A 15301-nucleotide genomic window follows, 5' to 3' on the forward strand; every position below is an offset into this window, starting at 1 on the left:
GTAAGCTTTCTTGAGAGACTTTATTATAGTTTTATGTCATATCTTAAACAAAAAATTATTTCTTGATTTAAAAATGGATTTTGAATTCGCAGTGCCCATTAGACAGCCAATACAGCCACCTTTTCACTTCTCTCCAACCTCCTCCCCACAGTTTTCGCGGGAAACTTCTCATTGCTGATTGCACATATGTGCCAGCTACGTTGGCTACGTTGCTACATTTGTGTACGGTTCGTCCCTGTGGTGCTAACGCGTAATTGGAAAGCGCTCTATTAATTAGCAGCTATTTCAACAGCTAGTACGTCCACGATGGCATAGGGTTCCACAAACCATGGTACAAGTACTCGTCAAACTGTGAGTACTTCGCGACTGGGTTATTGCGCTCAGAAACTTTACTTCTCGTTAAGTGAAACTGATATCATTCTGCACGAAGAACGAATTATACGTTTGTTCCTCATGAGTTTGACATCAGTCGTAGTGCGCGGCTAATTTCTCACGGATTGCGGTTTGTGGTTTTAAGAATCATCAGGGCTCTCTTATTAGTTTTGGTCTAGCCCGGGCCCGAATAGTTGGATGACTTGCTTCCCCATATGAATGCGTGTGAAGCCGAATTCTGCACTGCAAGTCTGTAGAGCTTTCAGATTATCAGTCCCGAAGTCTCCACAGATCATCTATCCGGTGCCTTCGATACGTTTGGCGAGGAGAGACCTCTCATTTTCTCTCGCCAGGTTTGACTTGCCGGCATTAAATGAGGAGTAGCGGTTTTTTAAACAGAGCGGGTCGAACAGGCCACTGGAATGTAGTCGCATCTCTCAGGCCTGTGCATGCGTGCACCATATTAACAGGGATGAGAACTTTCTGCAAACTTTTTCTTGCGTGGAAACATGCTTTCTAGCGTAATGAAGGTTGTGCCCTTGCCTCTGTAAGGAAACTGGAAAAGCAGGATTTGGAGACCCAAATTGCCGGCAGCCTCAAAATTGTCAAATTCGTGCAGACAGGAAGCTTGAACGATGCAGAAAAGTCGGCATTGTTGCATGACGACCACAGCTGGGGCCTCCCATAGAGTTCGAAGCAAAAGGAATGTGCTGCCTAGGATATCCTCTCATTGGGGGAACTTCTGAAATGGTGATGCTGTGTGAAGGCAAGCCCCATCTGCCACGATGTGTCATGACGCGTCCAGAATTGCCGAATAGGCGTGGGCATGGATGTTTGTTTGGGGAGAGGGTTTATGTTGCAAGTGATGTGATGTAAATCCTTTAGCATTGCCCTGGAGTATTTAACACAGTCGAAATGAACTAGAACCCTGTGTAGAATAAGAATCTACACAAAGTCTACCACTACTGGCACACCAGAAATATCTGGACTTGTGCCACTTGTGGCCCCCTTTAAAATGTGCAGGCATTTGGAAAGCCAGTTGTAGTGATGTGCTTTGTGATGAAATTTGAGCAAGGGGTTACAACTCAGCTGGAAATGCAAATTACACCATCTTTTTAAGCATTGTTGTTCTGTACTGCTACGTGCGTGTGAATGCTGTTGAATGCCAATGCTCTTGAAACTTGTTCTCAAACATAAATCCTAGACTGTCAACAGCAAGTGGCACTGTTCTGTAGTGCGCCTGTGTGTCGAGATTTCAGCACTTGTTATAAGATCCCCATGTAGTATTAATTAACCCGAGCCTTGCGCTTATATACTTGCAACAGCCTTTGCCATTAAAAACTTCCCACTGTCCAGATTGGATGCCTTGATTACCTTGCAGGCCCATAACTGTTTCTTCTAGTTTGGCTTCCTATGCGTGTGCCCCCCAAATTTCGAGCTGAAATTCGGTGCAGGCAAAAATAAGTTCTGGCGTGATTTTTGGACGTGGTCAGTGCTGTTGCATTTTACCTTCACGTTTACTTCAGATTTTACTTGGCTGCTGTCATGCACTGGCTCCAAGTTGAGGCCAACCACTGCAGTGCATTGAATTGTATGTGTCTGAGTGAAGCATGCAATTTGGGGCAACTGTTGAAGCTATATTTTGCTTCTTACAGTTTTTAAAAGCTGTATTTGCTTCTCACCACCTTTGTGATTACAAAAGAGAGCATCCTTCACTTGTCGCCAATTTGGAAACCTGTTTGCTGCCTGATAGAAAGATGCCCAAGGGTGTTCGCTTGTTAAAATTTGCCCATAAAAGCTCCTTGGCCGTGTTGCATGCTGCAGGCCCTCGGGTCCCAAGCCCAGCCTTCCCGAGTGGCGAATTGTGGAGCTGCAGGGGGATCTGATGACCAGCGGCGAATGCCCTTCTGCGGGCCAGTACATTGGAGACCTCCACTACACCAAAGCGGTATGGAAAGTGTGCTGGTAAACTGCCTGCTTTCACACGACGCAGAGGGCTGGACTTTCACAAAAGGGACCCAAAGGTTCTGATGAAATGTGGAGTGGGGCACCCATCTTGTGCGCTGCCTGTGCTGAAGCTGCTCTATTGGATCTGCTTTTTCCTTTGGTTCTCCTTTCTCAAGATTGCGCTGTTAAGGTGGCCGACTCTGGGGAAAAACGAAACTGCCCCGTCCACAGTGCTGTGGTAATTGCCTTATGACATGGTCCTACACCCCCGTTTTTCTCCAATTCCTGCAAGGTGGTGATTTGGAGAACCATTTCTGAACAAAAGACTTGCAAAAAAAAAAAAAAAAAGAGACACCTTTTTATTTGCGAATTGTTTAGGCCAATCTGGGAAGCATAATTGTAGATAAAATTGGTTTACAAATGCTTAGCCTGTTGGTAATTGGCAGTTTTTTATAGTCACAAGAGATTGCTCGGCTGCAAGAAACTTGCAAAAAGATTAGCATTAAAGTTTTGCAACAAAGACTTGTTGCAGTGCTCTCACGAAGTTGCCCCCTCCCCAGGTTATAGCTGTGCGCACTGATGACATTATGAATGATAATTAGAAAACACCGAGTGTTTGTCGTGTGCCACATTTCAGTTCTTCTGTTTTCTGCAGGGTGTTCCTGTGCTTCTTGTTGGCCACCACATACTGTACGGCAAGGAACAGGATGTGGACAAGCCGTTCCTGGTGATTGAGAAGCAGCCTGCAGCCGCCAGCAGTGCCGAGCGCACCAAAGAGTACCGCGTCCACAGCATTGTTACCAAAAAAGTTGTGTTCCGGTCCCGTCCCAAGCCTATAGTTAGCAGTGCCGTTTTAAAGACAGGAAAAGTTGCTGAATAAACCAGCAAACACGTCATCACCAGTCTACAAGCCAAGTGATATAAAAAGATCAGGCAAGGAAACTGTGTATGGCAATGTTGCTTGCTCAAGTCATGAAAGGTGGTGCAGACATTTTGCCTACAGTTTTTGAAGCTCGAGGTTGCGAGGACGGCTTGGTGGGCTAGTTTGTAGGGCTTCTTGAAGGGGTTAACGGCGCGTAAAGACGGTGACAATCAAGAAAGTAAAGACAGGACAGAACGCTGAACAAAGCGCAGGTCACCGCTGTGTCCTTTCTTCCTTGATGGTCCTCATCTTCGTGCACTGTTAACCCCTTCAAAATTATAAGTTCTAACTGAGAAATATTAGTAAGTGCAAGGCCCAGTAAAAAAAAAACAAAAAAACTCAGCATTCCCTTTTGTGTGATGCGCATCAAAGTTACTGTGATAAGAAGGCATTGAAGTAAATTAGTCGAAGTCTTACCTGTGATTCCATTATTCATTTTAACCCACATAATCTGTATTAGACTGTAATGTAAAGTACAGCACAGCTAAAATCTCAATGCACCGTTATCGGCCGAAGCACTAACTAAGCAGACAATGTCGCTCGCATACACTGGTTTGCAGTCTGTTTTAATTTAGATTTTCACTTATTTTGCGGTTAATATCAACATTTTGGTTCTAGCGCATGTTGTACAGGTTAAGCATGGTAACTATTAAGAAAAATCTAGACCAACAGGCTTGCCAGTGAAAAGAAACACCATGGTGCTGACACCACTGGTTATACGCCTTAAAAACTTGAAATAAGACGAATCTGCGATGAAGACAACATATACAAAGCAGTAGATACCCTTCTGGCTACACCAGACATCACGTCAAAAACGGAGTGACCAATATAGTACCACATTTATTAAAAAGGTACAAAAAGGTACACTTTTCTGACATTACATTAGCCCCCACACAAACTCTTGGACCTGTGGAAAATGCCAGGTTTATGTACAATGATGTATGCCATTTTTAACGGCCGTCAGTCCATAAAACGTCCAGATCAGTGCATAATCAGCTGACCATGTCAACTGAGCTAAAATGAAATAAATTTGCCCTTTCCCATCACCGAGCCCAGTGGAGAAAAAAAAAAAAACCTCCAAAAACAGGTGATTTGTTTACAGGTGCTTGGAGCGTCCAGCATCACCGCTTTCGTTGTCACCCCAAACCACTCTCCAGTCTGAGGCTCCGAAAAGAACATAGTCTGTTCTCCATTCAGAGCCCTCCAGGGATTTCAGCAAGAGAGGGAAATACTGATTCACAAGCGCCCTCGAGCACAGAAGCAACCGATGGTCGCCACTTGAGAGGTCCTCTGCAGCATTTTCCACACTCGAAATGTCCGCGACCCAAGGGTGGTCTGGTCCAACCTTCAGAGTCTTTAGCAAAACAGTTTCCAGGAGGAACGCGTGAAACATGGCCTCCATCTGGTCCCTCACGCTGCTTTCGCTGGACAGCACAATGTTGATGTCGTAATGCCGTGACGAGTCGCGCACAACTCGGAGCAAATAGGACTTGCTCGGTGACTTCTGCACACTCGGAAAGTGTTCGGTGCGGGACCGCAACTCCGTGGACGTCAGTGCGACCGAGGATAGTGGCACGCCAAGGTGGATGCTGACAAACGGTCTTCCGCACTGAATCCAGACCGACTCCCGGGCGTTGACCCAGTCAACAGGTGCAATGTCGCCAGCCTTTTCCAAGAAACGCCTGACCAGGATTCCGTACCGGGACTGGTTGAAAGTCTCCATGACGACGCACGACACGGCACGGTAGTTGGCATAGATGTGCACAAACGTCATCAACGCAAAGAGGATGTAGACAAACCTGGAAAGCAAAACGCAGTTGAGAGTAAGAAGCTTGCCATGACACCTCCCTCCTGACACATTTAGCCATAGTATTAAACTACAACAGCGGCAAAGGAATAATTAAATCGATAACTCAAAGTGTGGAATGAAAACACGCAAAACACTCCATGAAAAATTGGTGGGAGAGGTTCGAGGTAAGGCAAAAGGCACATCTGGACACCTGCATTCATGACTGCATGTAATGATGATGAGAAAAGTCTACAGTAATGTATGAAATTACTGATGCCGTGTCAAAAGGTCATGTTTGTACGTGCTACCCTGAACGATGGCGCAGAGTATGGCAAGTTGTGTTACACTGCTAGCGTGTAAAAAAAAAAAGTTCCCCTTCACTGCTCACTTTGCCGTACACTACGTCCAAAAGTGGCAGCATTAGAGTTTAAATCTGCAGAACAATGGGCCCCTTTAAGCATATGTTAGGTGGAAGCTCACTCTTTTGAGTAGACCACTGAACAGCCAATACACACAACCCGCACTCCGATAGAGCCAGGCAAACCCAACTTTTCTCCCAATGTGAGTACACAACGCAGTAACGGCCTGTGCCTGATTCATGCATTGTAGGAGCGCCGAGACGGCTTCTGTTGCGGTGGCAGCAGGAAGAGCACTCCCCCCAAAAATCTAGGGAAGCTTGTACTCATGCGCAAGACTTGAATCACGAGGCTGTTGCAGGTGAGCATTGACGGGCACATAGTCAGTTTCAGCAGCACGCCCTGCCTTTCGGTTCGTGGCCTCCTCTTTGGCCATGCGAACTATCCGCAGACGGGCCATGCCGAGAACTGCGAAGACGTTGTGCGCGAGGTCTCTTGTACGATACTTTGTGCTTGCGCACGACGATGTGAGCTCCCGCGCACAGGGCTCTCCTACGATACCGAGCGCATGCGCACACTCCTCTCGAGTCTTGTGGGGGCCGCTATCATGTCTTTCCGTTGTAGAGTGGGTAATGCGACAGCTGCGCGATGCCTACGCGATAACGTTCCTCGCGGGAAGTTCTCGGCACTCACGAACCCCGAACTTACAGCCAGTAACAGCAGCTCCGCTGTTAAAAGGTAGGTGAATGTGTGAGAACCCACTTGTTTTGATAAACAGGCACGCACATAGCGGAATTTTCAAGGAGGGGTCACTCACCACAGGTTCCCAGCCAGTAGCCGGAGCAAAAGCAGGTTGCAGAGGAAAGCAGCCAGGTTGACCATGGTCTCTTGGCTGCCGTCCTTGGCGCTCACATCGGCCATGTTGTTGTTCCGCGCTTGGTGCTGTGTCAGGGCAGCGCGGGTCGCACCTCCGGCCACGCCTACGATGGACTGGACAGAACAAGCACTCTTTGCATCCTCTTTTTTTTCCTTCGTTCCCCTCACAGCTGTGTTCCTTGGCAAGAGATATACACAAGGCAATGTATGTAAACAGCAGTTTTAATTTGTTCCTGAAGCCAAGCAAATATGCTAAAAAGAACAACCACACGTTTCTTTAAGATACTGAATAAATAAACTGAAAAGCATGTAAACTTTTGGTACAGATTCATAACACCCTCAATAAAAGAGAGAAAACACGAACAATTCCTCAACAAGCTAGCAATTTAAAAACTGGGAAGAGATATTAAACTTTTCGTGCTTAAAGGAGTACTGACACGAAATTTTTATGTTACGTTTTTTTCGCTGCTATGCGTGCCTACCAGCCCACTAATCATAGAATGACAGATTAGACGGTCGAGCGCAGCGTAAACATTCATTTACGGCGTCGTTTATTTGTGCCAGTTTCGGTTTCGACAAAAAAACGCCGAGCGGCCGCCATGACAGCATGTATCACATGGCGTCACCATTCTTGCCGTATCGCTGCATCTCTGGAAGCGCGCGCGAGCGAGCGCACACGCATGCCCAGACCGGCCGAGGTCTTCGCCGTCCCCACAGACCCGGGCAGCATGACGTCAGTTCCAGAACCATGACGTGTACACACGCCCGAGCAGCGCGCGCCAACCACAGCCAGCGCGTCGGCTTCGTCACAGGAGCCCCGACGTCGGCAATTTGGGGCATGTAGCAGATGATGTCTCGTCGGCCCGCTCTGGGCTTTCTCGTGCGGGCGAAGATTAAAATGGATTTTAAATATGTTTCGCTGAACGGTTGCTGTTGAAACTTGCTGGGAGATATCTCCTGATAAAAAGGAAGCGTTTTACATAGTTATCTCAGCTTTGAAATTTCGTGTCAGTACTCCTTTAACATACGATGGGTAGTACAAACATTTTGCAGTAACTGAACAATATAAAATTTAAAAACAGATCGTAACTCTTTGCCTTCTATACCCAAAGTACCAAACCTGATACAAAACGAAAGACAGAACAATACTTGGAAGGACAGGGTTCGTAACAAAAAGTGGCAAAATGCGTATTTTATGGCAAGGGATTATTTGAATGGAAGGGGGCAGCTTGAATAAAGCTGGCACACAGTACTGTGATCAAGTTCACATTTCTGTAAAAGGAAAACGCGTTTCTATGCACAATTTATCGATGAATAAATTCACCTGCAATGTCAGAGATTTATTTTGCGGGCAAGCTTTCTGTACGCACAGCAAACTGTCACGCGATTTAACTGCACCTGTCCCATTGTTGATCTCGAGTATGACTCAATGCGACGCAGGCATGAAACAAACCTTGACAACGCTCGATATGCACAGGACTGGCGTCACATATCCTTTGAAGTGTTGGCACATCAGCTCTAGCAGTATGGCCGCATCATTGAGCAGGTCAGCAAAAAGCCTGAAGGAAGCAAAAGTTTCCAGTCAGAGCGAGGTAAGACAGCCTCTACCTCGGTGCACTTCCGTCAAGTTATTTCAAAAATAAAATACTTGGCAGTGGTTATTTTAAACAGGGGAAAGAAATGAGACGGTAGCAGCTGAGCGGGCCTTCAGAATTCTTAGATGTACTCGTACTGTGGAGCTGTCTATGTCCTTAAACACCGCACTGCAAGCATCATTCTTCAATGAAGTTTGGTGCTCAAAACCTACTAGCAAGGCAGACAGGTAGCACTGCCCACTACTTTGGTTCAAGGGTGATGCTGCACGTGCCACATGCCACAAACTTCTCCCACCCATTCATAGGTGGTGCTAGTTGAGTATGATTCTGAGGTTGCAGTTAGGTAATCGATTTATTCCTGTGATTCATACAGCAAAGAGTCGTTATTTACTAATGAACAGGACTAAAGGATCGCGTGGCTCATGTTAGCAGCACCATTGTCTCTTGCGTGTGCTGTATGGGATATTTAGACGTCGAACTGTTAAAATAATAAGTTTGCAAGTTTACAGTTCACTTTAGCATCACTTTATTAAGGCAGCAAGCAAGCAAATATATATACATATATACTATTGAAAGCGTTAAAAAAAAGCAAAGACACTTACCTCCACTTCTTCGAGTCATAGTCTAGGTTGGACCTGAAAATAAAAATATGTGCCGCAAATAAGAAAAGGAGCTATCAAGACTGGTCTGTAGCATTGCCAGGCAACCACATAGTACGGTTCTTGTGTAGTATTCACACTGAAAGCTCACAAAATGTATCGTGCTACAGACACGCTTACTTCATTGGTTTTGCCTCGCAAGCTTGTGCACCAGGGCCGAAGCTACAAATCGCATCTCCTGTTCATAGCAAGGTATGCTAATCAAAGGTGAGAGCTTTTATGGGTACAGCCCTAAAAACTCTCACCCTGAAGAGCCAAGCAAACAATTGACAACGGTTGCCCAACAATGTGCACATAGACTTATTATGCGCCCCCCTTTTTTTTTCCAACTGAAAGGTCAACAACACTCATAATTTCGACTTTTTGAAAACCCTATTTTTGTATAACCTGCCTAAAAATACTGCGAGATACAAAATATGGAAGCAGAAATATGCGCATTCAAGGCGCAAACGACCAGCGAAAATCGGCAATTTTGAAACCGAAATTGAGAAGAGCGTGGCCATTACGGCCAGGCTGAAGTGACGTTGCAGTTGGTGAACAAGCGCGTGGCCGGCCGGTGCAAACCTGCGTGCAACAGCTTTGCACGGGTCACGGCCTACGGAGAAGTACACCCAGCAGCATTCGACCAGTTCTCCTGGCTAGCTGGAGTAACAAGCACCCGGCCGGCAGCATATCATTTCCGTTTCATGGCTGTTTCAGCGATCCACCAGCAGGTGCAGCGTCGTCTGCGACAGAGCTTTTTAAACATTTCTAACTGATTAACAATACATTTCATTGGGCTACCAGTCCTGTTCCAGTTGGCTTAGTGGTATGTACGGTACATAAAAAATAAATTTGGCCGAGGTTAAATTTCACTTCAGTTTGCCTTTAATTAAGAAAGTTTGCTTTCAGAACTTTGTAATATATGGCCAGTAATAGCAAACAAAAAGCTCCAGCACCTTTCATTTCATAATTTTTTAACTAGGGCCATTTACTAATATTGCCCTCTTTCACCAGTTCCGAATACCTTACTTACTGAAATTTCTTTCCAAGTTTCTGTTCAAGTACCAAACAGATAAAAGTAACAGCAAGCCAAAAATATAGTTAGAAATTTTTGCACTTCACCCTCCATCACAGCAACGTCAAAACATCTTTAAAGCCCACATGCATGCCTCTTCGGGCTGTAGTAACCACTTCCAACAGTACACGACTCAACAAAATCTCAGAATGTTCAAAAGGTAATTCACAAGTGTCACTTGCTTCCAAACTTCTTTTGTGCTGTAACGCACGTTGAAAAGCCAAGACGAAGAAAGATGTGCTTGAAAACATATTTCTTTAATTCCAAAAAAAATGTTATCATGCACATAGGACACTTCCACAGCTTGGTTTTGTTTTCCATTTGGCTCGGTGGGGATGGCAGCCTCTAAAAGCATTTTTCTTCCTTTTGGCTTTCCCTGGTGCGATGTGTGCGCTACTGTGGTGCAGTTTTCCCCCACAAAGGCCCGGTTAGCACAACATGCAACTAAATTCGTCTTGAAGCGGTTTAGCGCAATAGGTGCAGCACTTGCAACTCTTTACCAAAAAACTCAGCCTTGCGAGCCTGCTATTAAGCACTGTTCACTCCATGTTGCTAAGTCACATTAGCTAGATCCATGCACCTCGCCTCAAGACGGCCCATGGCATCATATTTATAAGGACCTGCTAGAGATTCCTCGCAATCCGATACAAGAGAACATCTTAAACTGCGTAACCATACCCAACTCAGCCAACTTACCCTTGAAACCAAGCAAAGGCTATCCTGCCAGCCATGCCCATGCCATCTAAGGACAGAGGGAGAAAGAGGGGAGCACCACTTGATTTAGCAGAAACGGACAGAGCTCAATATATGTACAGTTTCTCGCCCTAGTTGAGTCGTTCGCGCGGGGACCCATGGGTGAGATTCGACGCTACTGTTGCTCAAAGGAGAAGCCCAATTAAAGAACAAATTCAGCTGACACCGTCAAAGTCTTTAGCGCTAAAAGTGTGCCGCTATGCATAGAAACCTGCACTCATCTGCAACGAGATTTTATGATGAAGAAGCCAGGCGCACCCCAACCACAAACTTTCACTCGCAGAAGCCACCGTTTAGTGCAGTGGGCAGCCGAATCGCTTCGGCTCTACTAGATAGGCATACTGCTCTCACTGCCTAATCCCGTGTTGATGTCGAACACTGCACACACGTCACAGCTGGCAACAGCCCCCGCTTTCCCCCCTCCCCTCGACATTCTTTGATTTCTGCATGTAGTCCTCCTGCTGCAAGGGCCGATAAGTGCAGTTTCCGCTGTCAGACATCAGAGGCCCTGGACGAAAGGCCCCTCAAAGCAATAAAGACTATCTCTCTCTATCCACAATGGGTCTTGGGGTTAATTTTATGCCTTTAAGGTACTGCTCGGGCCCCGGTCATCAGATGACAAGGCGGCAAGCACAAGCTTGACAGCCCGACCACTGCTTATTAACCGCTCCATCCAACCGAGTGGCAAGTGACTAGCAGACGTGTGCAGAAATTTCGGCATGTCCACTTTCCCACCAAGCCCTGGCTGCTGCAGTCATCTCGTGGCTTATCACAGAGCCTGCTGCCTTGGCATGTCACAGTGGTGACAAAAAGAGCTTTTTCACCGTACTTCGACTGCTCATCCATTTTAAAGGAGGTGTGCAGTACCCACCCCTGAGAATCCAAGTTGTCGTGGCTGCCAAAACTGAGGCACTTTGGTCCCCGACACCGACACCAGAGAGAACAGACTGCGTGGCGAGGGTTCCTGTGATGCTGCTGGCAAAGGCCTGGAAAAAAGAAATGTTCTTAGAGACGTGCTAACAGCCTGAGACAAAAATAGCTTAGACCTTGCTAAAAGGGTTTGGAAAAAGTACCGTGTGTTAACTGTCGTGAGAGAAGCATACCTGGATGCTGTCCCATATCTGGTATTCCGTATAGTCCCTGCTCACGCTGTCGGGATAGCCAACAGGCAAGAATATCTCCTGCAAACATGAGAATCATCAAATGCAAAATTAGCTATTTATGGGCCCAAAAGTGCTATATGGCCCCTTCAATGAAATACAATATGGTACCACAAATCCCATTGGCTGTTATTGCAGGCATGCGCTGGAGTAACGTCCCCACTGGCTAAGATGCATCATGTGGCCGCAAATGCGGTTAGGAAGCCTGATGTTCCCATTGGCTGTGAACGGCGGTAGGAGCTGGCCTCACATCCTCACTGGGTATGTGACAGCCCTATGTTAGATCTAATGTTACACTTTGAGGTCCAAGCCCGGTAACTGGTGCAGGTCTAATGTTATCCTCGAGATCCAAACTAGATAACTGGAACCTACAACTTCATGTACTGAGTTTGACGCTGCTTAGCACGTCGTTAAGCTCAACGTTATGAAACAATTACAGCCAACATATGAGCCTAACAGAATTTCACGTACCCACTCAAGGGGACTGGCCAATGATGATGACAGCTGCAGCACAAGCTCGAAGCCTAATCATCAATTCCTATTGGTTTTTGTGATATCAGAACCCAAACACCCACACATTTTATTCTATGCTTTACCATCTTAGCGTTTTATTTCTTAACAGCAAGACACGTGCGCTTTCTCTTTTTGGCAAACGGTAATACTGTACGTCATACCGGATCATACTAAGAATGCTAAGAACACCTCAATGCCTGCTTGTGCGATGCATCTTTGAAACACAGTTGGAATTATTTGTGAAAGGAAGGAAGGGGTCCGCGTCGATCACGACGTTAAGAGAGCTAGTTCAGATGCTATCTCGAAAGAGCAAACTACAAGAAGCACTGGAAGCAGTAGAAGACCAGCTGAGGGGCTCGGGACTGGTATGCTCCCCCGCAAAGTCGGAACTCCTAGTGATCCCGCCCAAGGGAGCGAGGCGCAACAAGCAGCCCACCAGAGACGGCGACAATATAACAGTAAGAACACAGGGGGGACTCACCATTCCCCAAGTAAGCAGGATCAGAGTCCTAGGAATGCTCATCGAACGCAGCAGGGTCAACGGAGAGACGGTCTCCAAACTCGACGCCAAGACCGGCGCGGCCATGCGACTCATAAGAAGAGTGGCGAGCAGAAGAGGTGGGATGAAAGAGGAACGACTCGTAAGACTCGTTCAATCCTTCGTGGTCAGCCACGTCGCATACGTCGCCGCCTTTCACAATTGGCGGCAGTGCGAGCGGAAGAAAGTCGACGCGATGCTGCGCAAGGCATACAAGTCGGCGTTGGGGCTCCTAGGAGGCACGAGCACGCAGAAGCTCGAAGCCCTCGGACTCCACAACAGCCTGGAGGAAATAGCGGAAGCCCAGCAGACGGCGCAGTTCGCAAGACTATCGGAAACCAAGACCGGCAGAGAAATACTACGACAACTAGGCGTCAGCGTCAGAGAAGATCTGCAGACGGGGGAGCAGATACCGCGGGAGACGAGCAAACGCATCGTCGTAAGCCCGATCCCACGGAACATGAACCCAACGTTCAACAAGGAAAGAAGACAAGCACGGGCTAAAGCGCTGATAGCACTTCACTCAAACGACGAAGGGGCGGTATTCGTGGACGCGGCCAGCTACAAAAACATCAACGGCGTCTTCAGCGTCAGCGTGGTCGAAGCCAAGACCGGCGAGACCAGGCTTGCGGCAAGTGTGAAGACCAAGTCGCCGAACCAAGCCGAGGAAGTGGCGGTGGCACTCGCCATCGCGGACCCAAGAACAAAGACGGTGCTGTGTGATTCGCGAACGGCAGTGCGCAATTTTGCGAAGAACCGGGTGAGCTGTGCGGCCGCGCGTATTCTACGCAAGGCCGAAACCAACAGCGACAACGACAGTGTGGTAATTAAGTGGTTCCCCGCACATGCGGGCGAAGGGGTGGCGAGCTCGCTGGGGCTCGCCAACCACAACGAGACGGCCAACGCCGTGGCGCGAGGATTAGCCGGCCGTGCCACGGGAACGGCGGTCGCCGACGAAGTGGATCGCCCCGACAAGGACACCATGACCAGTTACAGCGAGGTGATCTCATGGTATAGACTAGGAAGACGAACGATGGCCCTGCCTCACCCCGGACTGACTAGGGAAGAGGCGGTTGTGCTCCGTCAACTGCAGACAAACTCAGTGATTACCCCAGTGCTAGCCAAGTACCTGTGGCCGGAGGTTTACGTGACTGATGTGTGCAGACTGTGCGGGAAGGAGCGGGCCACGCTGGCCCACATCCTAAAAGACTGCATAAGCGCGAACAATGCCAACAATGCCGACGTTCTCCCGCCCCACATAGAGGAGGCGAAGAGATCCAACGACTACGGCGTGCAACGCAAGGCCGTCCAGCAGATTCTAGCGGCGGTCGAGAGGCAGCGACCGGACGGGCCGGAGGCAGAAAGGGGGAACCCGAGTACGCCGAAGACCACCGGGAGCGACTCTCGCCGCTAAGAAGACGTCCGGCCTCGTCGACCCAAGACTCCATCCGAAGAGGGTGGGGTAGGGGTTACTGCAGGAAGCTTAATAAAGTTGTTCTCTCTCTCTCTCGAAAGAAAAAAAATGCAGGAGGCAAAACGTTCTGCCCATATTGACAGCAACCAGCCTGTGTCGAGCTGTAGCTGGAGCTTGTGCACCAAGCGCCGCAGGGACAGCAAGTCACAAGCAGTCTTAATTAATATTAGTATTAATTAATCAAGGGTCCCGTTGCAGTCTGTTGACTATGAGACCCTTGTCTGTATACTAATTTGTATGTATTTCTCACCGTTTGGAATAATAAACAATTCAATTCAATTCAATTCAAGTCTCCGGCTTGAGAAAACAAGCTCGATCGCTCGAAAAGGGATTCTGCTCGCGCAGCCTTTCTGTAACAGTGTTACAACAAAAATTTACGTGGACGGGAAGAAGTCCACGTCGTTTTCTGAGTTCTGATCATGCACAGAAAAAGAATAATACGATGTGTACAATCAACTTACGCTGAAAAACGTTCGAAGCGACGACCACCTGCGAGGCGACCGCTTCACAACAAAGAGCTTGTCGCTGTTTTCGAACTTGACGTAAGACTGCTCAATTTCGGATCCGCACGTCTCGCGAGCGACCAGAGTCCCAGTCATTGCGATGCTTATCGGAAAATTTTAGCTCACCAAAATTTGCGTCACGTTCGCACCACAAACAAGCACCAAATACTTGGCGTAGACTTTCTAGTTGAAGAGGTGGAGGAAACTTCTTCGATGTCGTTCCTGGCCGCGTGTATACCACGCTCCAAACTGAATTCCAACTTCGCCACAGAACACGGAGGCTTCACACAGCCAGGCACAGCCTACCTGGCTGAGGCAGAGGTTTACGCGGTTTACGTTTACCTTCGAAGCCACTGGCTACTTTCGCCTTCCGCCGGCTTCGCTGGCTTTGCCGCAAAACTGGCAAAACACACCACGTGATAACAAATGGTATGTCACGTCACCAAGCCCGTCGCCACGGCGCCAAAATTTGCACTACGCGCCTTCAACCATAAGTTAATACTACAAATACTACTCCTTCAACCCTTCAACATGGTTACAGTGTTCGTAATGTTCGAGTTTACAGCTCCCGTGGACGCATTATTTGTTTAAAAATAAAAAAAAAAATACAGTAATGGAATATAATTGTGCCCGGTCGGTTTTGGACATTTCTCTCTATCCGCGCGTATTTTGGTCATGGCATACAGTTTCAACAGTACTGGTAGAGTAAACTATAATAGCTGACTCTGCTATGGGCCAGAGAGGATTTTTTATGGCTGAACCGTGAAGGTCTGATTGGAAAATTACA

General features: G+C 47.6%; 2 protein-coding genes across 4 annotated transcripts in view; one reads left to right on the plus strand and one right to left on the minus strand.

Annotated features, from left to right (window-relative positions):
* The first annotated feature begins 150 nt into the window (after positions 1-150).
* Positions 151-3657, plus strand: LOC144145500 (chromosome transmission fidelity protein 8 homolog). Its single transcript, XM_077677152.1, has 3 exons — positions 151-351; positions 2197-2320; positions 2975-3657. Exons 1-3 carry the CDS (start codon positions 329-331, stop codon positions 3197-3199), a joined length of 372 nt encoding a protein of 123 aa, XP_077533278.1. The 5' UTR covers positions 151-328; the 3' UTR covers positions 3200-3657.
* Positions 3658-4061: 404 nt separating this feature from the next.
* Positions 4062-15301, minus strand: part of LOC144145499 (RUS family member 1) — a 273889-nt gene continuing 262649 nt past the window's right edge. Inside the window, exons 2-9 of one of the 3 annotated variants that reach the window (XM_077677150.1) lie at positions 14473-14856; positions 11430-11507; positions 11198-11312; positions 10270-10315; positions 8460-8492; positions 7716-7821; positions 6204-6376; positions 4062-5040 (exon numbers count right to left, since the gene is read on the minus strand). In XM_077677150.1, coding sequence (XP_077533276.1) covers positions 4338-5040; positions 6204-6376; positions 7716-7821; positions 8460-8492; positions 10270-10315; positions 11198-11312; positions 11430-11507; positions 14473-14610 — 1392 coding nt within the window. In that variant the 5' untranslated portion in view covers positions 14611-14856 and the 3' untranslated portion in view covers positions 4062-4337. Of the gene's footprint in view, positions 5041-6203; positions 6377-7715; positions 7822-8459; positions 8493-10269; positions 10316-11197; positions 11313-11429; positions 11508-14472; positions 14924-15301 lie in introns of those variants that run through there. The other 2 variants (XM_077677149.1, XM_077677151.1) reach the window with 2 other exon arrangements.

This window comes from Haemaphysalis longicornis, unplaced genomic scaffold, assembly GCF_048455015.1.
Source record: "Haemaphysalis longicornis isolate Haplotype H1 unplaced genomic scaffold, Haemaphysalis longicornis Haplotype H1 scaffold_7, whole genome shotgun sequence".
NCBI lineage: Eukaryota > Metazoa > Arthropoda > Arachnida > Ixodida > Ixodidae > Haemaphysalis > Haemaphysalis longicornis.

What these genes read in the sequence shown, in the direction of transcription:
- LOC144145500 (XM_077677152.1), top strand. Translation starts at nt 329, where the DNA reads ATGGTACAAGTACTCGTCAAACT. An exon ending in GTACAAGTACTCGTCAAACT is followed by an intron (nt 352 to 2,196) that starts GTGAGTACTTCG and finishes TGCATGCTGCAG; the next exon opens with GCCCTCGGGTCCCAAGCCCA. An exon ending in ACCTCCACTACACCAAAGCG is followed by an intron (nt 2,321 to 2,974) that starts GTATGGAAAGTG and finishes TGTTTTCTGCAG; the next exon opens with GGTGTTCCTGTGCTTCTTGT.